This window comes from Cetorhinus maximus, chromosome 21 (assembly GCF_964194155.1).
Source record: "Cetorhinus maximus chromosome 21, sCetMax3.hap1.1, whole genome shotgun sequence".
NCBI lineage: Eukaryota > Metazoa > Chordata > Chondrichthyes > Lamniformes > Cetorhinidae > Cetorhinus > Cetorhinus maximus.
In genome coordinates, this window is record NC_135899.1 from 89,062,601 (window position 1) to 89,088,846 (window position 26,246).

Sequence of the window (26,246 nt, forward strand, 5' to 3'; positions counted from 1 at the left end):
AATGAGGTTCCAGTGCCTGGACCGGTCTGGTGGAGCCCTGCAATACAGTCCACAGAGGGTGTCACGCATCATCGTCTGCTGCGCCCTTTACAAACTGGTGCTGCAACAGGGAGACAAGCTGGCTGAGGAGATGGAGGAGCTGGAGGTCACAGGGATGAGGCCCTCGCACTGGCCAGATGAGGCAGGTGCTCCGGAGGCCCTCATAGCTGCTAGATTCGTGGAGGATGATGACATCATGCAGTGAGGAGACATCATGCAGTGAGGAGACACTCACATTGTATCTATGAATATTTGACTCCAGACTGGCTTATGGCAGCGCACATACCCTCTGTGATCAGTCTCCTATCACGGAGATGCAATGGAGGCCCTAATAGTCACTCGATTGCAGGAGGATGATGACGACATGTAGTGAGGACACTCCATAGATCTTCACATAGCCTCTGAGAATGTCTGACCTCTGTGCGGCCAAGGACATCTCGATTGCGCTCTGTGATCAGGGTCATATCATAGAGATGCAGCCATAAATCTTTAAATGCACCTGATCCTTTGTCTGCCTTCAGCACCTGACCTCTTCGGGAGCACAGTGTCACTGGTCACAGATACTGAAGAGATGGGGGCCAGACCCATCTTAAAGGTGCTGAGAGCACACAGAGAGAATGACGGAACTATATGACACCTGCCCACTACATTCTGGCAGCAAAGACAAGCATCGTCAGGCATCAGTAATGTTTCCAGGGAGTGTGAGGCTGGACCATCACTGTGGTCTGAAGGCTGCACAGAGCACAGGGAAGAGGCCCTGGACTGAGACACCTGCCTTTATCTTGTGCAGAAAGGTTTCACATCTGAGTGACATGAACACTGCTCATCAGAACAAGGAGCCATAGGCGGGGAGACATTCTTGGGAGTTTATTGATAATAGTGAACAGTATGTACAAGTGATTAACATCCGTGGTTGGCCCCCATCTCTTCAGTATCTGTGACCAGCGACACTGTGCTCCTGAAGGAGCTCAGGTGCTGAAGGTGGACAAAGGATCAGATGCTTTTAAAGATTCATGGCTGCGCCTCCATGCTATGACCCTGATCACATCTTCTTAACTTTCCTAACCCTGCCGCTAAGTCTTGTTGCTCCTTGGTCATCCACAGTGGAGGTGGAGGCAGCCTGCTGACTGCTACACCCTGTCTGTGATGACCTTGGTGGGAGTTGTCTGGATGGCTGAGACCTGGAGGGCCTTGGCCTGCTTTCGGGGTCCTGCTGTGTGGCAGTGGCCCCTCCTCAGCCTGTGGAGCTGGAGCTGCTGGGTCACAGGAAGAGGGGATTCGGATGGGCCGGACCTGGCTGGATGGCTCTGGGGGGTACACCTGCTGATCCTCCTCTCTATGGGTGCCCCAGACTGTCTCCTTGAGTAGAATGGTAAGCTGGAGTGAGATCATGCCACCCGACACCTGTCTCTCATACACACTGTTGGAGGCCAACATGGCATCAGCGATGGAGTTGAGCCCGCACAGCAGTGCAGGAGCGACGTCCTGGACAAAGGTCTCCATGGTGGTCGCCATTTTACCAGTTGACCTCGGTGCATTGGCAAGACGGCACTATCGCCTCAGCCTGAAGGCAGACGGACTCCTCCATCATGCCTTGCAATCTGAGAAGTGCAGTGGACATCCCTTCCTGATGTTCCAGAGCTTGCCTTTGCATCTCCAGCAACTGTGACATGACCGAGACCAGAGGCTCATCATCTGACTCAGACTCAGCCGATTTCTGGCCTCAAGCAGCCCTCCGAGTGCCGGGGACCTGGGAAGTCCCTGCTTCCGCCTGTTGTGGATCAGAAAGTGCGATGTGCTCACCAGATTGTGATCCCGGGGCTACTCTAAAGCTAGGTCCCACCGAGGTGTGTGTCTCTGCGCTGGTGGAGGGTGTGGGTGAGCGCTGTGACGGGACTTCAGGGAGGGTACCTCCAGATTCCTCTTCAGAGGTTTCTTTGGGACTTGACTGGAGACGCTGGGTCATGGACTCTGTCGGCTGTTTCCCAGATGTGCCTCCGGAAACAAGGAGAGATAATTAATGCATGGCAGTGGCCTGTGAAACAGGACACATCACTCACAGCATGGTTATCTGATGGATGTTGCACTGCTGGACTGTCACTTGGTAGAACACCGCTGACCTCACTGTCAGCACAGGACCGGTCCAGACGCTTACCGGGCAGCTAGATGGCTCTATTTTCAAAGTCCGTGAGGACCTTGGTTTTGGGATTCCGCCACTGGTCTGCGACCTCTCCCTCTTGTTTTGTGCCAGCTTGTCCTGCACGAATAGAGATGGAGAGAGTGTAAGCAGGACACCTGCCAGGCCAGATGATAAGTATGTTTGGCATGTGTGGGTGGTGAGTGGTGCCATGGACAGGATGGGGACAATGATGGTGAGTGTGAGAGAGTGAATGGTGATGTCCCTTGAACCAGCAGTGAGGGAAGGCCCTGTGGATGTGTGATGGGTTTGTGAGTGTGTGAGTTGAGAGTGATGAGAAGAGTGACTTACCCTGGCGGAACAGAGCAGATCATTTATCCTCTTTCGGTTCTGGGTGGCTGTCCTCTTTTGAAGGTCATTGGCGCTAACCACCGCTGTCCCCGCCTCCCATGCTGGAGTGGTGATGTTGCTGCTCATCCTGTGGCCAGGCGGGTAGTAGAGGACATCACGGCCAGCCTCCACTGTGTCCAAAAAGCGCTCGAGGGACGCGTCATTGAACCTGGGGGCTGCATGTCTTCTTTGCAGCAGTCGGGGGCTGGAAGCACTGAGAGGTGCGTGCATGGCTGGACTTTAATTGTGGCATCTGGTGTGCTGAAGCAGCGAGGTGATGGCGTGGTGGATGAACGAGAGCCTGCCCACCATGGGTTTGGCATGTTTTGCAGGAATGCAAAATTAATGGGGCGAGTTTGGGACAATATAGCTTGACATTGTTTTCCCGCCCGCTACTGCACTTTGTGCAAATCTGGGACAATTCTGCCCCATCTGATTTAACCTAACAACCCTTGGGTTCCATATTATCCAACTAGCTTATTTATCCAATGCTCTTTATGTGCCCATCTTTACAGTACAAAGTCTTAAAGAGTCATAGTTATTTACTACACAAAAGGAGGCCATTTGGCCAATCAAGTCTAAGCCAGCTCTCCTTGGAGCAACCCAGTCAATCCCAATCCCCTGCTCTATCCCTGTAGCCCTGCAAGCTTCTTTCCTTCATGTGCCCATTCAATTTCCCATTTTAAAATAAATTCCTTCACGGGATGTGGACATTGTTGATCAGGCTATCGTTTTTATTGCCCACCCCTGATTTCCCTTGAGGGGGTGATGGTGAGCTGCCTTCCTGAACTGCTGCAGGCCATATGGTGTAGGTACATCCAGGTGCTGTTAGGGAGGGAGTTCCAGCATTTTCACAAGTGACAGTGAAGGAACAGTAATATGGTTCCAAGTCAGGATGTTGTGTGACTTGGAGGGGAACTTGCAAGTGGTGATGTCCCCATGTATCTGCCACCCTTGTCCTTCTAGGTGGTAAGAGGTTACAGGTTTGGAAGGTGCTGTTGAAAGAATCTTGGTGAGTTGCTGCAGTGCATCTTGTAGATGGTACACACTGCTGCCATTGTGTGTTGGTGGTGGAGAGAATGGATTTTGAAGGCAGGGGTTCTGATGCCAATCAAGCAGGCTGTTTTGTACTGAATGTTGTTGAGCTACTTGAGTGTTGTTGGAGCTGCACTCATCCTGGCAAGTGGAGAGTATTCTATCACACTCCTGACTTGTCCATTGTAGATGATAGACAGGCTTCAGGGAGTCAGGAGGTGAGTTACTCACCCCAGAATTCCCAGCCTCTGACCTACTCTTGTAGCCACAATATTTATATGGCTAGTCCAGTTTGGTTTCTGGTCAATGGTAACCCCAAGGCCATTGATACTGGGGGAATGAACAGTGACAGCAGTGTGTACCTTCTACAAGATGCACTGCAGAAACTCATCACGGCGACTTAGACAGCACCTTCCAAACCCATGACCACTACCATCTAGAAGGACAAGGGCAGCAGTTACATGGGAACACAACCATCTGGAAGTTCTTGTCCAAGCCACTCACAATCCTGACTTGGAAATATATTGCCATTCCTTCACTGTTGCTGGGTCAAATTCGTGGAACTCCCTTCCTAACAGCACTGTGGGTGTTCCTACGCCGCAGGGACTGCAGCGGTTCAAGAAGGCAGCTCACCACCATCTTCTCCAGAGTAATTAGGAATGGGCAATAAATACTGGCCTAGCCAGTAACGCCCACATCCTGTAAATGAATTTTCAAAACTGGTAATGCCATTGAATGTCAAGGGGAGATGGTTAGATTTTCTCTTGTTGGAGATGGTCATTGCCTGGTACTTGTGTGGCGCAAATGTCACTTGCCACTTAACAGTCCAAGCCTGAATGTTGTCTAGGTTTCGATGCATATGGATACAGACTGATTTAGTATCTGAAGAGTCGTGAATGGTGGTGAACATCAGCAAACATCCCCACTTCTGACCTATGATGGAGGAAAGATCATTGATGAAGCAGCTGAAGATGGTTGGGCTGAGGACACTGCCCTGAGGCACTCCTGCAGTGATGTCCTGGGATTGAGATGATTGACCTCCAACAACCACAACCACTTCATTTGTGCTAGGTATGACTCCAACCAGCAGAGAGTTTCCCCTGATTCCTATTGACTCTAGTTTTGCTAGGGCTCCCTGATGCCACACTTGGTCAAATGCTGCCTTGATGTCAAGGGCAGGCACTCTCCCTTCACCTCTGCAATCTCTCACCATTTAGATAATATGCTTCTCTTTTATTCTTGAGGTCCCAGCACTGATCCCCGTAGCACTCCACTCATTAAATCTTGCCAACCATTTATGCCTATTCTCTGCTTTCTGTTAGCCAGCCAATCTTCTAACCATGCCAATATGTTGCCCCATATACCATGAGCTTTTATTTTCCGCAATAACCTTTGATGTGGCACTTTATCAAATGCCTTCTGGAAACCTAAGTACAGAAAATCAGGTTCCCCTTTATCTGCAGCACATGTTCCTTCCTCCAAGAAAAGTTGGTTAAATGTGATTTCACAAAACCATGTCGACACTGCGTGATTACCTTGAACTTATCCAAGTGCCCTGCTATATCTTCCTTAATAATAGCTTCTAACATTTTCCCTATAACAGATATTAAGCTAACCGGCCTGTAGTTTCCACTTTCTGTCACCCTCCTTTTTGAATAGAGATACGTTTGCTATCTTCTAATCTAATGGAACCTTCCCTGAATTGAAGGAATGTCAGAAAATTAAAACCAATGCGTCAACTATCTCATTATCCACTTCTCTTAAGACCCTACGATGAAGTCAGCCCGCAGCTCCAACAATTTACTCAGTACTACTTCTTTGGTGGTTGTAATTTTCCTGAGTTCCTCCCCTCCCTTCCATTTCCTGATTTATAACTGCTTCTCGGACGTTACTTATATCCTCTATAGTGAAGACTGATGCGAAGAACTCCTCCTGTTATTGCTTTCTGCAAAACTCTGCTTGAAGTTCCTCTTGGTTTATTAACATATCAAAACCACTTCTTACTGTTGGCTTGAGACTCTTGCAGTCACTCTGGCTCTTACTCCAATTACCATATTTACACCCCCAACAGTGTGTCTTCCAGTACATAAGAAATATGACAGAGTTATTAACAGAAGAAAAATATTACAATTTCTTGTTTTCTTGACAGTGGTCATAATAGCATGTTTGAACCAAGGCTGTAATGAGGTCAGGAGTTGAGTGGCCCTGGCAGAGCCCAAACTGAGCATCAGTGAGCAGATTATTGCTGAGTAAATGCCCCTTGATAGCACTGTCAATGACTCCTTTCATTAATGATCAAGAGTAGATGATGGGGCAGGATTTGTCCTTGCGGACAGGACATACCTGGGCAATTTTCCACATTGCCAAGTAGATACCAGTGTTGTAGCTGTACTGAAAACCATTAATCATTTCTATTGCCAACAACCTTGTGGGCAGGGTGCTCCAGGTCATTACTACTCGTTATGCAAAAAGTTCTTCTTCATATTCCCCCTGTATCTCTTGCCGAAAACCCTAAATCTGTGTACCCTAGATCTTGTACCATCCCCTCAGCTTATCAGTGTCATTGAGGTGAAAAGAGAGCATTTTTGAGTGAACCATTTAAAACAAATTCTGCTGTTCGCTGTTCTATCCTTGCTCTGTATTAGAATAACGTAAAACACATCTGTATTCTGACAATATGAAATGTAGTGAATTAGTTTTAAAAATATATTGGAACACTTATTATACAATATTTTGTTTACCAAATGTGATTTTTATTCAAAAGATCTGAAGAATATTTGACATATGTTAAAAGGTAATTTTAATTAGCAATCAAATTGCTGTTTTGATATAGACGTAAGTGTAGTATATTATATCCCCAAACCCATCTTGAGGCAGTAAGTAGTATGTTGTTACTGCGCATTTTTATTTTGACTGATTCCTTGAAAAGGAGTCTTGTTTTTTCACTAAAACAGAAGAAATCACAACCTAATGGAATGGATAAGGTTTTCAAAGACTTCACTGGTGTGACATTAAAGCATGGATCTGTTTTATTCAACATGTAACCAAAGCTGGAGGTGGATTTGGGAGCGAGCCATTGTATGGCTCAGTGGACCATAAGGTGATAATAATAAACAGAATGACAATCCCAAATTTGGTCCATGACTGTGTTAAATAAGTTTTTGGGAGGAGCACAATGAACAGACTGTTCCTGATCATTACCCAATGATCCCAAACACAGAGTGTATGTACATTCCTGGTTTAGGTTCTCTTAAGATCAATGATGGAATGTGTGCTACACTGTGTTGACAAGGTGGAAGGTGGTGTGGTAACACAGCACATGAATGTACCAAAACACTATGGCAAGGAGCTCGTACCCATGTCTTCACAGAACAGGATTGTAGATGGAAAAATCCATACAAAGCAAATGGGGTTCCAGAATTTATCTATAGGGTATTCAATGCAAACGCAAAGGGACAATAAAGAATCAGTTCAAAACATTAGTTAGGTCACACTTGCAGCACTTTTATAGGAAAGATGTTGGAGCCATAGAAAAGATGCAACACTGATTTGCTAGCACATGAAGGATGAGCATATATAGTTATGATAACTGATTTGAAAAGCTAGGTCATTTTTATTTGATCAGGGCAGAGTAAGAAGGGATGTTATAGAAGCTTTAAAAATTATGTAATGTAATGGAAATTTCCCCGAATATAGGGAATTTTGGAAAATTAAAACCAACGCATCAACTATCTCAATCACCACTTCTTTTAAGGCCCTAGGATGAAGTCCATCAGGACCCAGGGATTTGTCAGCCGTCAGCTCCAATAATTTGCACAATACCTCTTCCCTGGTGATTGTCATTTTCCTGAGTTCCTTTAGCCCTTCTAATTCCTGATTTACAGCTATTTCTGGGATGTTATTTGTATCCTTAATACCACTAAATCACCGACAAGGGAGCATAAATTTTGCATCACGATCAGAAGCATTGAAGAGATTCTCAGGATGGTGAAGGAGGAAAGATTGTTAGTGAATATCAAGAAAAAGTAACAAGGTTAGCTTGGCCATATCCTAATGCATGAGAACTTGCTGAAGGAGCTGATTGGAGGAAGACTAGAGGGATGTAGATGAAGAGAAGGAGAATAACGATGCTGGACAATTTGAAATTGAAAATGGGAGACCCCATATGAGCAACTAAAGGGGAAAATACGAAACCCAGGAAACATTACTACTACCACATCATTTTACAGTCAACCACAGGGAAAGGGTTTTAAGTGACAGCTAAACATTGCCCCTCAAGGAAATAAAAATATAAAAGGATAGGTCAGCTATTTACGCAGTGAATTCAAGAACAGGTTTTAAAAGTTACACAAGCTCGTTACTCAAAATGGTCCATCTCAGAGAACATCTAGTTAAATCGTTTAAAAGAGAAACTTCAATAAAGTAAATTAGTCATAAAAATCACTATTGAAATAACAAGTTAATCTGTATGATGGTGTTTTCTTAAACACGGAATTGCTGGGTCATTTATGGAAAAAAGTGTACTTTAATGTTAGCTCCTTGGGATGTTTTGCTGTGTCAGAAGCACGGGGTACAGGAATTGATGTTACACAGAAGTTCCAGCATATCTTAAGCTGTTTTCAGTTACACTAATTTCTGGATGAACAATTAAGAACAAATTATATATACACCATTGAAAAAAATCAAAGCATAAAAACACAAAATGACCCCAAAGTTCACAAAATTGGGCCTTTTAAATTATTGGATGCTGCAGAAATACAAATTTATAAGACAAATCCTCACTGCAAAGGATACTGTGGAATTGTAAAGCTTTCAAAGTGAGACCTTGTTAAATTATGGGAAAGTTGATTTTCTCTGAGTCATGGTGAGATTTGATACAATTCATGATATGTTATCAGCAAGAAATCAGAAACAGAAGATTCAGCTCAGTAATACAAAGTACCATCATTCTTGTCCACACACTAGTTTATTTGGTGGCAAATCATTAAACCATTGCAGTGATTTTTGGACCTCAAACTAAAAGGTATGTAAAAACTTGTTTATGCCTTGTTTATTTTAAGAATTCAATTGTTGTTGAAGTTCTGCGTATGTGTTGGAGAGGGGAGTGGGGCACATGGTGAAACCCTTGTTCAAATGAACAACAAAGCAAATAAAAGTGGACGTAACATACCTCTGGACATAAACTAGCCACTTGTAATCCAGATAGAGGCTGATTTTTATGGGCCCTTTGTGAGCTTCTTTAATGGCTTAGTGCACAAAGAAACCACAGAGTGTGGTACCAAGGAAGATATATATGTTGTAAAAGCAAAATACTGCGGATGCTGGAGATCTGAAATAAAAAGAGTGCTGGAAAACCCCAGCAAGTCTGGCAGTATCTGTGGAGAGAGAAACAAAGTCAATGTTTCCAGGCCAATAGGACTCTTCTTTGAAGCTCAATTGTTGAGCATAGTCATGACTGAGATGAATATATTTTTGGTTTTTAGGGGAATTAAGTAATATAGGGAACTGGCAGGGACGTGAGGTCCAAGCACAGCCATGTTTTTACTGAATGGTGAAGCAGCTTCAGTGGGCCATATGACCCTACTCCTGTTCCTTATGTTTTACATGATTCAGCAATTTAGCAAATAGTTTACGCTTGAGAAATGGAAGGTCCTGCATATATAAGTGCTAGAAATTGCAAGTATACGGATATATAATTTTAAAGCATAAAATAAAATTGAGATGAAATAAATAAATTGTCGTTCATTGCCAAGGAAAAGGGAGAATTTTATTTATTCTTTCATGGTATGTGGGTGTCACTGGCAAGGCCAGCATTTGTTGCCCATCCCTAATTTCCCTTGAATTGAGTGGCTTTCTCAGCTATTTTGGGGGCAGCTAAGTGTCAACCGCATTGCGGTTCTGGGGTCACATGTAGGCCACACCAGCAAAGGATGGCAGATTTCCATCCCTCATAACATGAGTGAATCAGATGGGTTTTTACAGCAATGATGGCTGCCATGGTCCCCATTACAGATACCAGCTTTCAATTCCAGATTTATTAAGTGAATTCAAATTCCACCAGCTGCCGTGGTTGGATTTGAACCCGTGGCCCCAGGTCATTAGCCTGGGCCCCTGGATTACTTGTCCAGTGACATTACCACTACACTACTATCTACCCTTTATCTAAGCATTTTAAACTTAAAATGTCTGGGTAAATTAAAATATAATTCTGTAATGTAAATACTCCAGCCACATTAATACATATTTATTTAATTAAATCACAATGGCAATATAGTTTGTGTAACAATCTCTCACACTCAGAATGTAATTGTAAAATAGTCTTTCAGATTACACACAGAACCAGATATTGAAAAAATGTGCAACATATTAAAAACAATGCTACATTTGTACTGAAGAAAACACAGGTAGGCTTGTGTTTGGATCATGAGCTTGATCTTCTACAGTCTCTTCACAGTATTTGTTCTTTAAATGGTTTTCGGGATGCCTTTATGTTTACAAGTTGTCTGAAGTAGCACCTGTCAAATTGCAGAACTTGTAAGTTTCCCAACTACATAAGGATTGTCTTAAAACTTGTGGCCACAGAGCCTTTTGACCGGAGAAAATAATATTTAATTCTTCCTTGCTCCCTCCCAATTTTTCTACCTCTCCTGAAGCTAATGGGTTCAGGCTGCCCGTTGATACATTTCCCAAGTGACCATTCTTTAGATGTGTGCCAAGGCAGTGAATGATGGGAAGCTATTTGGTTGCAAGGGGCACAGGGATTGAGAAGAACAGCTGAGCCAGATTCTAACCTCATCCAATGTTTATACACATATACTCTCTGGCAGGCTCAATGATAACAGGTGGAGACGTGAACTCCCGGCTGTTGTTTTTTTATTCATCCATAGTTATGGATAAAGAAGTGTATTTTACTACTCCAACGGCTGCCTAGGATGAGATCCAAGTCACTAATCCCAACATGGGACATTACACGTCCGTATGGCTCAGCAACACTAATTAACCCACTTTAGTAAAACAAAATTTGATCCAGTAACATGTTTTGATTCATTTCGTAGTTTACACTAAACATATAGAAGGTTTTCTGTATTTGTACATTGCAACTTCCACTTCATAGGCACTTGGCTATAAAGAACTTTGAGATTCACCAAGGTCATAAAAGACACGAGATAAATGCAGGTTTTTCTTTCTATCTGCAAGATTACTACTAACAATAAGACTTCCATTTATCTGGCGCCTTTAACAACCACAGGGCAACCCACAGCATTTCACTGCCAATGAAATAAGCATTTCTATGAAGTGATTATCGCTGTTGTAATGTTGTGCAAGAATTTCAGTGTTTGCCAAGTTCCATAATACCCAAAAAGTGCTTGAAAACAGCAGTTACGAATTTAAAATACTGAACTTTTGAACATCAAGTCCATGTTTCTGCATGTTTAAGAGGACATAAATGAAGGAGAAAATTTTGTTGAAAACAATTTTATAAACAGAATTTTGACCATTTAATGTCTGTTGGGGAAAAATACATAATACATAATTTTCCCTTTTTGTCTTCAGGGGAAAAAAAAAAAATCACAAAACACTTGGCAGAAACATACATTTTTGGCATACTAATGGAATCCAAAACATCTCTGCCCACACAAGTTAAACCATGCGTTTTTTGAATATGCATGTATCTGTGAAAGAATTTGGTCATTCTGTTCAGAGGGATGGGAATAGAAATTCCACATGTGTTTTCCAGCCACACAGTTTTCTCACTTCAATCGAGGGAAAATTGTGTTTTGATGAACACGTAAGCAGAGTTTTTACTCCATGATTTTTATGTTTTCTTTATGCATTCTTTTTAATTTTTACCTTATAAATATAGAAGAAATTTAAGTTGTACCAAACAGTGATAGTTACCTTTCAAGTGCTAATCCTGTCTTCATGCATTTTACAGTGCCTTTGTCAAAATGCTGCTAGGATATTCAGTAACGGCCATGTCAGAAATCAAGTTCCACACTATTTAAATAGTCTCCAAAACTAAAACAAGAGCCTATATTTTAACAACTTCTAAAGCACTGCACAAAGCATTGCAACAACTCTTTACTAAATCAGATACAGAATTTCACAAGAATAATTATGGCTCTCCAACCCACACCATTATGTCGCTCCATTGTTAAATGGCTAATCTTCTGAGCAGTGATTTTGTTGGGTTAGGAACTTCACAAGTCAGAAATATGAACTGAGCATTCCCCCACCTGCCAGTGACAATGATTCAAAGATACTCCAGGTAAACTAAAAACTGCTAAAAGATTTCAAATTTTGCACAGCATTTATTTTCACTTTACACTTTTTTTTTTGCAAAAGTGTTTCTTTCACACTACTCCCACTCCAGAATCCACTTGGGTGAGTCACTTTTCCATTTCTATTTGTCCCTAATAGGAATCTTTGGGTGAAATTTATATAACGGAATCTGTTAAAAAAAATAATTCTAGGCACAACCACAAACATATGCAATATACACAAGGCATTAAGGGCTTCAAAAAGAAAATCAAAGTAGATCTGGTAGACATTTTTACTTCACTTCCATATCACATTTTATATGTGAAAATGCAAGGAAGGCCTCGGAGCCCAATAAACACTGTTCACCCCGACACACATTCCAGTTTCACTGTATTACTAAAGTCTCGTATGCTTGAACAGAATAACTCTACAGGCAACAAATAACTTAATCTATCAATTAATAGATAATTAATTATCTATCAATATTTTGATAGATATCTAAATATCTATTTATATAATCTTTCAATATTTTAGGGTCGTCCCATCTAAGATAAGACAAACAGCACATGTCACAAATCAAATATGGGATCTTCCTGTGTTATTGGGAAGACAAATCCAGTATCTGAACTAGTTTCTAAAGCTCCTCCTGAAAACAAAACACAAAACCATCTTTGCCCAAGTCACTGATTGAAGTTCTGAACAAAATCTTGGCTCTGCAAAGAAGTTCTTCCTATTGGTTGCTCACTCGGTGTTTTCTTAAAATGGTCCAAAACAAGGCTACCAAGTTATACCAAATATTGACTATCTTTAGGGTACATTTTATTCTCCTTGCCTCCATAATCATTACTTCACCCCACAGGCCTTTGATGCCACGGCCTTAAGTTCAGAACCCACCATGCAAGGAACTGGGAATCCTGCATCTTACTTTGGTGTAATATCAATGTGCTATGTCGCCATGGACCCTTTGGTCAACTATGTATATCGGATTGGCTAGGCACAAAGAGAAGATTCTACAAGGCATTTATGTTTTTTTTAAAAAAAGTCACAGTTTATACAGAGAGAAATTAAATATTGTTAACAAAAGAAGTGACTTTCAGCACTTTGGCTACAATTGAAGCCTACAATACTTACGGCATCTTCCATTTCTAAAATGTTTTCCATCATTGGAAATGTACACGAAGTACATTTGTTTGCATCATCAGAGTCCAAAAAGTACAAAATGCGGTAATAATAAAGCTAGTGGTGCTGAGATATAGTTGAAGCTTAAATCCCACTGCAAGGAAACAAACAATTTATCGGTAGCATTCTGTATTTCTTCAGATAATGCTCTAATGGAAAGCACTGCCTCAGAAAAGCTGAACTCGTATTATGGGATCATGTTTTCCACCAAGAGACCTTTAGTCGTCTTCTTGAAGCATCTCCTCAATTTCCTTCTCCCAGGCATCACTGACTTTTGCTTTCACGTCAACAATTTCAAACTCCTGAAGTTCTCTTTGTAGCTCCTTCTCCCACTCTGGAATGTCATCTGCTTGAGATAGAATGTGATTAATCTGTGAACATTTACAAATATTAACAAATAAAGGTTACATTTAATAACAAATGCAACTAAAACCTCTGGACTAGGAACCAGCCCAAAAAAAAACCTTCAGTCAGGTTTCCTAGTCTAGATCAATATCCAGTAATTTGTCATTTAAAAAAAAATCTATGCTGTGTCACAGACAAGGACAGGATCAAGCCAAGTTGTAATGTTCCACAATTATTGCACAGGTCACTGGACTTATATATATTATATATATGAGGGCAATATGTTATTAAGTCGACCCAGCGTATAAGATGACCATAAATTTCCAGGCCCAAAAACCATGTTTTAAATATACTCGACATTTAAGTAGACCCCCCCCACCTTTTTTGCCATGACATGCTATCCTCATATTAGTAGTCAACCTCAATTTTTCATCCCACATATGCATGTTTTATTTATCGGTACTTTATAACCAAGCGCAAGGAATCAAGCAGGCGATACAAGCTGTATTCAGGAAGGCAGCTCACCGCCACTTTCTCAAGGGCAATTAAGGGTGGGCAATAAATGTTAGTCTTGCCAGCAATACCCACATTCTATGAACGAATAAAAAAATGTAGCCTTTAAATGTAGGACAGAGTCAGTTTGCTAAACCTGGTTATTAAGCAAATAAAGAATGCCTTGTTCTAGGAGGGTGGAGGTCTTATGGTGCAGTGGTAACATCTCTACCTCTGAGCCAAAAGCTCCGGGTTCAAGTCCCATCCTGGGGCTTGACAGCCATAGAAGGTGCGTTCGTAATGTGGCCAAAGCAGTTAACAGCTGCAAGTCCTTCCAATATGTCTGACGGCAGAGCAGGAGTGTTTCCTGGTCAGCCATACTGCAGAAGGCAACTGCAAACCATTGCAGTACTTTGCCAAGCATAATCATGGACCAATCCAATGGAAGTCTATGGTCACCAACATCCTCTTAGGGCATGGTACCTAAAGGAGGAGGAGAAGGAGTTCTACAACGCAGCTTTATTCAGAAGGCAAGGGGCAGAAGGAGCTAAATTTATTATAATTATTACTGCTGTCAATGTTTTCAGGGGAGGAGGGGAGCAAACATTTTAGAAAAAAGCTAGAGAAATGAAAACGAGTACTTTGGAAACAAAGTAACAATGTTAACAAAAGCAGCATACCTGTTACACATGAAAAACATGATTTCACAATGAAAGGTACGTTTACTAACAAGGGTGGAGCAGAGAAAAGAGTTAGGTGTGACAGCTGATGTACTGAAAATGGAATGTGATTTCTAAGTGACCAACACAATAGAGTAATTACCTATCAGTGCTTAGATTCTACTGCCAGTCTGAATTTAGGAAGTAGTTGTGCAAACATACTGAGACTGCATTTAAAAAGGAAATTATTCAGCAAAAAATTACTAAGCAATGTTGTTTCAGAAGTCCTCATAATAAACGCTAAGGTCAGAAGCATTATGGGAGAGCCTTACATTGAGTGCTTCCATTGACTGATCCTTGTTCTTATAAATTCCTTCTATTTCAAAATGTAATAAAACTCTAGAGCCATGCTAAAGGCAAATAAACAGAATTCCTGCTACACCATGTATGTCAGAAGATTAAGGTAGGCGGAATCAAACTGAAGAATTGTTTAGCGGTGCTTTTTATCATGGAAGAATGTAATTTGTAACAGTATTGTACCTTGGATACAAAGCAAACTCGCTCACTCACCAAAATCAAGAAATAATTACGGCTGTCCCCCATCATTAGTGGAACCAAACAACGGCTTCACGTACAAGTGTTTAAAATGTCGTTTTCTTCCAATAGCAGCACTTGACAAAAGGGTTGCACTTTATTATTTTAAATTACATAATCGTATTGTGTTTGATAAACTGTGAAAATAAATGCTTACTGAAAGAAACTGTATTCTCAAAATTAAAGCATAGAGCTTCAAAAATCAGACACAAAATGGTGAGTACCGCACTGAGCCATTGGGGCAATTTGGGGGGTTGCCTTGCAACTTGTATGAACTATGGTACTCAGATAAAAAATATTACAGTCCCGTTACTCTATGGGTACATTTTAAAGTGAGGTTTGCACAGAATGTCCATTTCCAGGGCAAGCGTGCCCAGAAATAACGTAGCTTTACTTTTTGTTTGACTATATATCATTTTTGCTTTGTCCAAGGACTAAATAAAATAAGTTTTAGCTGGATACTTTTCTGTTGCACCTACCATCTTCAATAGAAGCTGCCTGGTCACCACTGGTCATGCCCAATTGTTCCATGCCCCTCAAGAAGTCTTCCTGGTTTAGGGATGATGTGTCATATGAATCACTCACAAACTCATTAGCAACTGGACTTGTTGAAATCTTGTCTAAACTGTGAACCTATAAAATAAAGACTTTTTGTTTTTACAATAAATAATTGGAACGTATATTAAAACAATTCTTGCCATCTACCATGTTTTGCCAATACTCTGAACAAGGTCAGATACAAAACTGTCTTTCTTCATTACAACTAGGGAATGTTGAAGGCTGTGAACCATCCCAACGAAGCTAGTCCCTAAACTCACTTGACATCAACACTGAGGATCCCAGATAAATTGCCTTCTATTTTAAAATGTAGTAAAACTCTAGAGCCATTGGATAATCATTGGACAATCATAATAAACATGAAATAAAAACAAAAAATGCTGGAAAACCACACACCATCCTTACTTGGAACTATATCGCTGTTCCTTCACTGTCGCTTGGTAAAAATCCTGGAATTCCCTCCCTAACAGCACTGTGGGTTTACCTACACCACATGAACTGCAGTGGTTCAAGAAGGCAGCTCACCATCAGGTTCTCAAGGGCAATTAGGGATGGGCAATAAATGCTGGCGAGGCCAGTGATGCCCACAGCCCGTGAAAGAATTTTAAAAAAATTTCAGGAGGTCAGGTAGCATGTGTGGAGAGAAAAGAGTGTTAACATTTCAGGGAAACTAGGGATGCCAGAGAAGGAGAGATTAGGCAGGGTGACCAAAAACTAGAATGAAGTAATGGGTTTTGAGACTGTTTCAAGAGGACAGGTGGAGAGGCCAAGAAGTCAGGGAGGGATGTAATATTTAATGCATTTGTAGGCCAATGCATTAAATGGGAATGGTGGGTGAACAGGATTAAGTGTGGCACAGGGTACATGCAGCTGTTTTTTTGGACAAGTTGGACTTTTTGGAGATTGGGGAACAAGTCGAGTGTGGATGCGATCGTTGTACAAGAGATTCAGTGGTGGAAGGACTGAGGTAGGGCAAAGGTGAGCTACGCTTGCACTGCTGCAGATGCTCTGGTTGGTCACATAAATGGCAATAGAATCATGCAAAGGCAATCACATGGATCTGGGCAACAGACAACAGGTATTGGAGGAGTAAAATACAGAAAACAGTTTTGGTACTCAGACACTTTAGCAGCAATTTTTTTAAGTTGCGAGAATGTTAAGATAATTGATTCTATTCTGTGTTCATAATATGGTGGAATGGAAAATACTCTAGATGATCAGGCTTGTCTGAATATAAATTACTTTACTAGTATTACCGAATGAAAAAAGAATTTGAGTTTAGTGATTACTTATATTGTAACCCTGACAGCAATTTATTCCCATCAATTTTGCACCATTTTGACTTTATTTACATTTACAAACTGAATGTAGATTGAGAATTCCAGACAAAACAAAGCATCGCTATAGTAAATTTTACTCAAATCTATATATTTTCCTCTGGATTTCTCCCTCTCAAAATATCCATAACTAGCAGTACTATATATTCACAAGGGATGGGATACTGAAATCTTGATGTGTGGGTCTAGGTGCTGCACGTGGACTAAACTGACTTTGTCATAACTGGGCCCAATCTTACTCTTACCTGGGAACCAGATAAGCACTGCAGAAAGCAAATACTGAAGCTAACTATAATATTTGCCACTAATGTTGCAGCTAAACGTTGCCAATCCAGCACAAATACAGAATCAAATCTACAAGTCAGTGTTCTGTAGCATGAAGCATTTACTTAGTAATCATGGTATTGTGATGTTTCATAATTCAAGGAATAAATTTATGTAAATTAAACAAAATATATAAAAAACACAATAAGACTTACTTCTACGGATTCATTTTGTTGTTTCATTGGGACTGGAGGTGTCTTTGACAGAGCTGAATCTAGTATAAAGGAAGCAGACATATTTTTAAGACCATATCAACTCACAAAGTAGAAAATATTTTATACGTTGGAATTTGTCAATTTTCTTCCTGCTCCAAATCACAGAGTGCTATTGGCCTGAGTTTGGAGGGATAGAAAATGCATAAGCAATAATAAAACAAAGCATAAAGTGGCCCCTTTTGTTATTCTGACTTAAGAACAGAATACAAGTAATCACCTGTAACTGTGATGTTTTGTCTCAGATGATGCTCCGACTCCTCTTTGGAGTTTTCAGCCTGCTGAGCAGATAGGGACAAGAGTTGTGCAGATTGTTTAATGAGAGATACTCGGTAGAAATAGTTTCTCCAGAACTGCTCTTCTTTTACACTGCAATGAAAGACAAGAAAGTTTGTGCAAAACACACTTCCAGGCATAGGTATGGGTATTACTTATGTGACATTTCAGAAGCTTCAAATGTGCATCACAAAACAATACCAAGCTTCACACTTCAATAAATGTGTAACACAAAATATACAATATTCTGATTTTCCTTATGGTAACCAGGAATGGGAGGAGGCTAGAGTGGAGCTTAAACACCAGCATGGACTGAGTGGGCCAAATGGTCTGTTTCTGTGGCATATATATCTTATGAATGGAGGGGTTTTATTATGATCTAACTGTTTGCTCCATTGTCAATAGTAAAATGGACTGACTTCACCCCCATCCCCCCAGCAAACCCCTCCACCCTGCTTTTCCTAGACAAGCAATGTGGTAAATTATAATGGAGACCATTTGTTATGCCAGTGTAACAGAGATCAGCTGACACAGCACAATTCATCTAAAACCAGCCTGGTCTATATGGCCAGTGCATTTACTAAACAACCCACCAAAGCACCTTAAATGACGCTGTCTAATGGATGTCAGTGTGATGGAGAAGGCTGTGGAAATTTGGAATTATGGGAAGCCATCTTGTCTTTGGAAAAGTTTTTTTGCCAATAACATCAACAAATTCATGAAAATTTAGTTTACACTAAATTGTACGAATAAGGATGTGCTGCAGTCGCAAAACATTTAGGATTGGTGACATAACAGATTTTAACACACTGCATTGTTCAACGCTTTTTACCAATTAATCTTCTTATTCTTTTTAAAGCAGGGGGCTCAATTCATCTCTGCCACACAGGAATATGTAATACAGCCTGCAAAATGAAACCTGGACTCACTATGGTATGTTTTACTACATTAAAGATGCTATATAATTGCAAGTAGCTGTTGTTGTTTTGCTGGGTTTTGATCGACATGGAAAAACAAAAGCGCATCAAATAACATTTTGCATAGTATAACTTAGTAAACACTCAGTATGTGATATAATCATCTGCACTGCAATGGACAACTCATGAATCTATGCCAAAACATTACTGGCACGTGTAGATTTATACCGGCATGTTTGTTATGTGATTATCTGCTACTGTGCAAAAATACTTCTATTACAACTCAGTGAAAATGTCAACAGCCAATCTCCTCAACAATACAATAGAGAGATCAATAAAGCTGGACAGTTAACAAGGAACTCAATAAGCCTTAAATGGAGTATTTATTTCCCTTTGCTGTAAGTGGCGGGCTTTCAGGAGGGTCTTAAAAGAAAGAGAGGGAAACATTTAAGGAGGAAACATCACAGCATAGGGCATGAGAGGCTGAAGGCACAGCTGCTGCTAACAGTGAAGCAGAGGGAGGTAAGGTTGCACAAGAGGCCAGACTCAGAAGAACAGGGAGTTTGCGGGTGGAGAAGGGAAGTTCAGAGTTGATGAGGTTACAGAGATAGGGATGGATAAGGCCATGAGACAGTGGCTGAGGGGCGAGGTGGAGTGTGGGGATGGAATCAGCAGCAAGAATACCGAACTTGTAGCAGAGGCCAAAGATAAAATTAAGTAGTGTAAGCATGGGTTGATGATTCAATAACCTTTAATTAAAAATATAGTTTTCGCATAAATAAAAGTATTTGTTGGTGATTTTATTTTACATAAACTATTAAATTAATTCACCTCGTGGCCCTGTTGAGAGAGATTAATTGGTCACAGTCTGCAATGGTTTTGTTTATATAGTTGTATAAAAGCAACAAATTACATGCACAACAACAACTTGCATTTATATAGCACCTTTTACATAGTAAAATATCTCAGCACGCTTCACAAAAGCATTATCAAAGAGAATGTGACACCAAGCCACATTGCAAGCTATTAGAACAGATGACTAAAAGCTTGGTCAAAGGGGTAGGCTTTATGGAATATCTTAAAGTAGGAGAGAGAGGTAGAGAGAGGAATTTCAGAGCTTGAGGCCTGGACAGCTGAAAGCACATCAGCTACCTCGGCTCTAAGCTCTGGAATTACAGCCCCTCTTCAGCAATCCTCTCCACTTCCTTTAAAGACTTCATTGGCTGTAAAACATTTTGGAAAGCATCCTGAGGTTATAAAAAGTTGCTATATACATGCATGTCCATCAATGCAAATCTTTCTTTCATAGTCTTTTCTGCATTTATAGGTGAACTAATTCCCATGGTATTGCATTTGGTAAGTTATGAGACACACATTGTGTTGCATACATTGTATTATAGTGTTGCTAACATTTACCATGTTTAAGGCTACAAAATGTTATTGATGTAAATTAGTACAATTTACTAACATTATATAATGCTATAGCAGGTTAATTGCTGCTGGATATAAAAAGTAAATTCCTTGCTCCAAGTTAAAAGAATTTTGCATAAAATGACTTATTTTAAATTTAAAAATATCTATTTTTGACCTTTAAAATTTGATGGCTGAAACAGCCTTGTGTAAAGATAATTTACAACCTAAAGTGATCCATCTGTACAAATATTCATTGGGAAAGGTGTTTCTTAATAAATGGAAAGAAAACAGATATTTGTGTTCACTTACAGCTTTGGCACTAGTTCAAAACGCATTTTGCTCAACACCTCATCTTCCCGAAGCATCACAATGGCAACAGGTGCTATTGTGTTAAAATCAAAATTAAACTGTACACCTGCAGGGGGGTCCCGAAGAAAGTTCCGACGTTCCTAGAAAAGCAAAATGAGCACACAAATCCTTACAAGTCTGGACTATTTCTTGACTAAATTCAAAGTTTTTAGCTCAATGTCACGTAACAATGGGCAGAATTTTCTGCCTACCGGGCGGACGGACCGGACCCAATCTCCGGCGGGCGGGGAGCAGATCCCCACCAGAGAAGCGGGCCACGCCGCCATTTTAAGTGGGCGGGCCAATTAAGGCCCGCCCAGCGTGATGCCGGGCGAGAAGCGCTATGCGCTCCCTGTGCGGGCGGGAGGGTGCCTCAGGGAGATCGCTGGAAGTTGTTCAAACATTAATAGAAAAATTTTAAAAATCCTTAACATGTCCCCCTCATGTGACAATGTCACACGAGATGGGGCATGTTAATAAATTTCACTAAAACTTTATTTAAGTTTTTTAAACCCTACACGAAACCTCACCCCGCTGGTGGATGAGGTTTCATGTTTTCTCAGAAGCCCGCTGGGGCTCCTGACCTGCCCACCAACCTTAAGGCTGGACGGGCAGGTCCTTTAATTGTTTTAATTATCCTGTCAATGGCCTCAATAAGGCGGATTTTGCTGTGCCCTCGCCTTCCTGAAAATTTAAAAGGGGTGGGATGACATTGGGGCGTCATTTTGCGCATCGGCGAGCGGACCCCGCCCCCTGCTCGTCGATGGCAAAATCCAGCCCAATGTTTAGAATGCAAGTGACTGGATAATACTAGCTTTGAAATGTGAAAACATTATAGCCTTTTTCCAACTCCACAAATCTCTATTGCTTATCCATAAACAATGCATAGCCTACAAGTGCATAGGTTACAAGTGTATGGTTTTATTTAGCCTTAAATTCTTTACATCTCACTCTTTTCAGTCTTCCACTGAGGTTAGTTTAATGAAAGGTAACTTTGATGACTAAGTTCTTTTAAAGTTATTACATAGAACAGCCCAACTGAATATCTGGTCAACTATTAAATGCATTCACTGTGCCATTCTGAAGAATACTGAATGCTACCTTCAGAATGATGAGTGTGTAATTTCCCATATTTGGGGCCCGGAATGTAGTGCTGTGTTAGTCTGAAGCAACACAATATCTAATCTAAAGGCACTTTACAGCCTTTTGGACTTAACATCGAGTTCAACAACTTCAGATCATGAACTCTCTCCTCCATCCTCACCCCCTTTTTCTTAATCCCCTTTTCTCAATATTCATTTTAATTTTAAAATTTTTATTTTTACATCCACTTATTTTTATTTATTTTCATTCATTGTTTTATCCCCACCTTTTATCCTATTTTCAAACCACCGTCCCCTTCTCCCACCCCACCCCCACAAGGGCCATCTGTCACTTCTTTATGTTGTTCTTTCCAGAGTGCTTACCCCTGTCCTGCTATTATCACATGCTGCTTTTTGACCTTAATCAGAACCTCCTTTAGCCAGTACCACTATCATTAACACCCTTTTGTCCATGACATCTTTGGCAATCTCCCCTTTGCGTCCAACTATCAATGGCCTGCTATCCAGCTTCACCTGCTCCACCCCCCTCAAACAATATAAATTTCATCACATTTTTACTTCTCTTTAGCTCTGAAGAAGTCATGTGGACTCGAAACGTTAACTCTTGTTTTTTACCTCTCCACAGATGCTGTTAGACTTGCTGAGTTTTTCCAGCATTTTCTGTTTTTGTTTCAGATTTCCAGCATCCGCAGTATTTTGCTTTTATTACAATATCTAATCTCTCTGATCAGCTAATGACAAAAAAAAGTTGCACAAACTTCAAAAATCTCATTAGCTCTTTTTGCAACTCAATATGCAAGAACGTACTGAAAGCTCAAGATCAAACACTGTGCCAACCAATGTTATAAGGCTACTTACTGGCATTAAAACTGGAAAACCTAAACCAAATCAGTGCTGCAGCCAGAAAACTTAATCACTTTGAAGATGGGACAGTTGTTATTAGTGTTTACTTTTCCAGAAAACTGGTTTATACAATAATTGAATTATACATTTTGTTTACAAACCATTTTCAGGAGCATGCATTAGTACTGACAAAACTAGTAGTTGCACAGCAGTAGTATTCGCCTTAGAACAATGTTTGGTCGGTCTGCTGGAATGGTCTTGTGAGGGATGCCCGAGGAAGGATGTGAAGGCATTGGAGAGAGTACAGAGGAGATTCACAAGAATGATTCCCGGGATGAAGACCTGTAGCTATGAGGATAGATTGGAGAGGTTGGGACTGTTTTCTTCAGTGAAAAGAAGGCTGAGAGACTTGATAGAGGTATTCATGATCCTGAGAGGTATGGACAGAGTAAATAGTGAGAGACTGTTCCCACTCAAGAGAACAACAAGAACTTGAGGGCACAGATTCAAAATAATTGGCAAAAGGAGTAAATGTGATGTGAGGAAATTTTTTTTCACTCAGAGGGTGGTTGGAGTCTGGAACAAACTTCCTGAAAGGGTGGTGGAGGCAGGTTCAATCGAGGTATTCAAAAAGGAATTGGATTACTACCTAAGAAGAGAGAATGTGCAAGATTACGGGAATAAGGCAGGGGAGTTGGATTGAGTGGATTGCTCTTTCAGAGAGCAAGTGCGCACTTGAGGCCGAATGGCTTCCTTCTGCACTATGTACTATTACACCGTGATCCTGGTCACCCAGAATAGGGAGCAACCCTACACTATCTAGCAGTGCAGCAGGGCTGCGTTGATGTTCTTAAGATGGTTAAACAGGTAGAGGCTGTGCTCAAACCTTTGACTCAAATCATGAGGTGATATTGTTACTGTATAAAGTACTGGTTATATGACTATTTGCTGCACACTATGCAGTACTCAGCCTCATATTTAGTGAATAAATTTTTTGTCTTTGGAAAGGGGCAGTTTAGGACAACAAAAAATTCTAAATTATCGGATTGGGACAGCAAGGATTCTTCAAGTTATTCACACACACCATTTTTCAAATTTTGGAATTGTGAATTAGGGCAAACAGATGACATGTAATGTTTAATAGACATATGGAAAAAATTACCTGTGTAAGGGACTGACACAGGTAGTATATGTGGTCAAGATACCTTTTGTAAATAGAGGGATATGCTGAGAGTGTGGCAGCATTTGTTGAGATCAACAAAAGGGAGGCAGAGGGACAAATGGTAATTTCCTGTTTGCAGAGGTTCCTGTTCTATTCCTCCGCATGTCAGCTTTCTGGTTCCTTCTCCTCCCGAGTGTGTTGTAGTGCTTGCAATGAGGATTCAAATTTTTAAATAAATTTTTGAAAAATTTATTCTTGCACGGGATGTGGGTGTCACTGGCAAGGCCAACATTTATTGCCCATCCCTGATTACCCTTGAACTGAGTGGTTTGCTAGGCCATTGCAGAGGGCAGTTAAGAATCAACCACATTGCTGTGGGTCTGCAGGCCAGCAGGTAAGGACAGCAGATTTCCTTCCCTTCAGAACATTAGTGAACCAGGTGGGTTTTACAACAATCGATGACAAGTTGTCATGGTCTCGGACTAGATTTCAATTCCAGGTTTTATTAATTGAACTTAAATTCCACCAGCTGCTGTGGTGGGATTTGAACCCGTGTCCCCAGAGCATGAGCCTGGGCCTCTGGATTATTAGTCCAGTGGCATTACCACTACGTCACCATCTTGCCTCCTATCACCCCACCCCACCCAATTTATATATTTAAGTTCATTTGTGCTACATAATACCACAGCATATCTGTCACAGCATTCCACAGCATATCTCTTCGAATTTTGTATTTCTCCAATTTGTTTACTGAAAGTGCTAACTCATAGGCCCCGATATTCATGGAGAAGCAGGAACTCTGCAGGAGAGGCCATTCATGGCCAAAGAATCCGTCATGGCCAGGGACATTGAGGTCCTGTAAAGGTGAATGGCAGGACTGTATCACAACTTTTTTGTTAGGTTTCCTGCCCAGTAGCCAGCCTAATTGACAGCACATCCTTATCACTATCTAGCAATTCTTGCAGAAAAGTTAACACTGAGCGAGGGTGGCATTGGGTCCTAGTGCGACTTCCTTTCCAAGGCTCCGAGGTCAAATAGTCAACTTAACTCACTGTCTAGACACACTGATAAGGAATATACATCCAAGTGAGGAATTGAATTGTCACCATTGTATAGGGAATTGCACAAGTCACAGGCTTTAGGACAAGAGAAAAGAAAATAATGAGTCAACTTGGGGTTAAGGGATCAAAGTGGCCTTAGGAAGCAACTTACTGTAGACAGAGAGAGAACCTGCTGCCTCACAGTCTCCTCATTATTATAGCCGGCCCATGGTGGAAGTGCTGAATCTGGAAATAAAACCAATATGGTAATTAAGAAGCAATTTTCTTGCTTTTTAGTCAGCAGTTCATTGGTCTGCTAAATAAGAGTTATGCAGTATTAGGAGTGGAAAGAAGTTAGGAGAATGGTGTTTAACTCATCTTTTTACTAAATATCTTGGTGTTCTGATTTAGAATTTACCTGCCAATGGGGTAACACTGCTAAGATCAGCCTTTTCATTGCCACAAGCTGCATAAAATTCAAAAAGACAATCCAGCGAATAAAAATCTAAAAAGGGATGGGCTATATTTACATAGTCCCTTCATGATGTCCCAAATAATTGCACAGCCAATGATGCACGTTTCCGGGTGTAGTCACAATGGCAATATAAGAAAGCATAGCAGCTGATTTGTGTACATGATCCCACAAGCAACGAGATAAATGACCAGACAATCTGTTTTTAGTGCTGTTGGTTAAGGGATAACTATTGGCCACAACACTGGGAAAATTCTGTTTCCCTTCTTTGAATCGTGCCATTGGATCTTTTATGCCCATCTAAGCGGACAGATAGGGCCTTGGTTTAATGCCTCGTCCAAAAGATGCCATCTCTGACAGCACAGTACTCCCTCAGTACTGCACTGAAATGTCACTCCAGAATGTGTGTTCAAATCTCTGCAGTGAGGCTTCAGCCCATGACCCTCTAACACAGAGACAAGGGTGCTACCACTGACACCTAAATAGCACTGGGTTTTAAGGGGTGAATTGGAAAGGCTCTGAGTTGTAGTTTGTACATTCCTATACTAGGTCACATAGACAGAAGATCGCAGGTGCAAATTCCTATTTCTTGTGAATTAGTCTTTTGTAGCAAGGGCAGCAAGTTGAGAAGCTGCAACTTGCCTTGGCTTCCTTTACTATAGCAGAATAGGAGCCAGGAATCCTACTCCCAATTGCTATCCTGTGACCCTCTCCCAACTCTCTGCTAGGTCAGAAAGTGGACCTGCGTCAGTGAGAGCAGAATTGGGGTCACCTGAGATGCCCCACGTGGTCAAATGGCCTGCTCACCGTTCAGATTCAGACATAAATCTTAATCCAGAAACAATCACCATATTCAGAAGAGGAAAAAATTTGAAAACTTATTTTAAAAAACAGAATAAAGCCCTGATTTAAGATGACTAGCAAATGGACCAAATTAAATTTCTAATATGCATGTACTTTTCAACACACCCAAAGATAATCATTTCATATTTAATTAATGGCCCACGTTTAAAGGAAGGTAAAAATAAGAGACACCTTTCGTAAGCTCCCCACAGCTCCTTCCTCTTTGATGATTCATTCAATGCAACATTAAGCAGGAAAGGTAAGAG

General features: G+C 41.1%; 1 protein-coding gene across 3 annotated transcripts in view; it reads right to left on the reverse strand.

Annotated features, from left to right (window-relative positions):
• Window positions 1-9,830: 9,830 nt before the first annotated feature.
• The window catches only part of LOC144696117 (synapse-associated protein 1-like), a 32,107-nt gene continuing 15,691 nt past the window's right edge, over window positions 9,831-26,246 (reverse strand). The window contains exons 4-9 of one of the 3 annotated variants that reach the window (XM_078567418.1): window positions 24,838-24,911; window positions 20,479-20,618; window positions 17,784-17,932; window positions 17,507-17,565; window positions 15,612-15,765; window positions 9,831-13,388 (exon numbers count right to left, since the gene is read on the reverse strand). In XM_078567418.1, coding sequence (XP_078423544.1) covers window positions 13,261-13,388; window positions 15,612-15,765; window positions 17,507-17,565; window positions 17,784-17,932; window positions 20,479-20,618; window positions 24,838-24,911 — 704 coding nt within the window. In that variant the 3' untranslated portion in view covers window positions 9,831-13,260. Of the gene's footprint in view, window positions 13,392-15,611; window positions 15,766-17,506; window positions 17,566-17,783; window positions 17,933-20,478; window positions 20,619-24,837; window positions 24,912-26,246 lie in introns of all 3 variants that reach the window. The other 2 variants (XM_078567417.1, XM_078567419.1) reach the window with 2 other exon arrangements.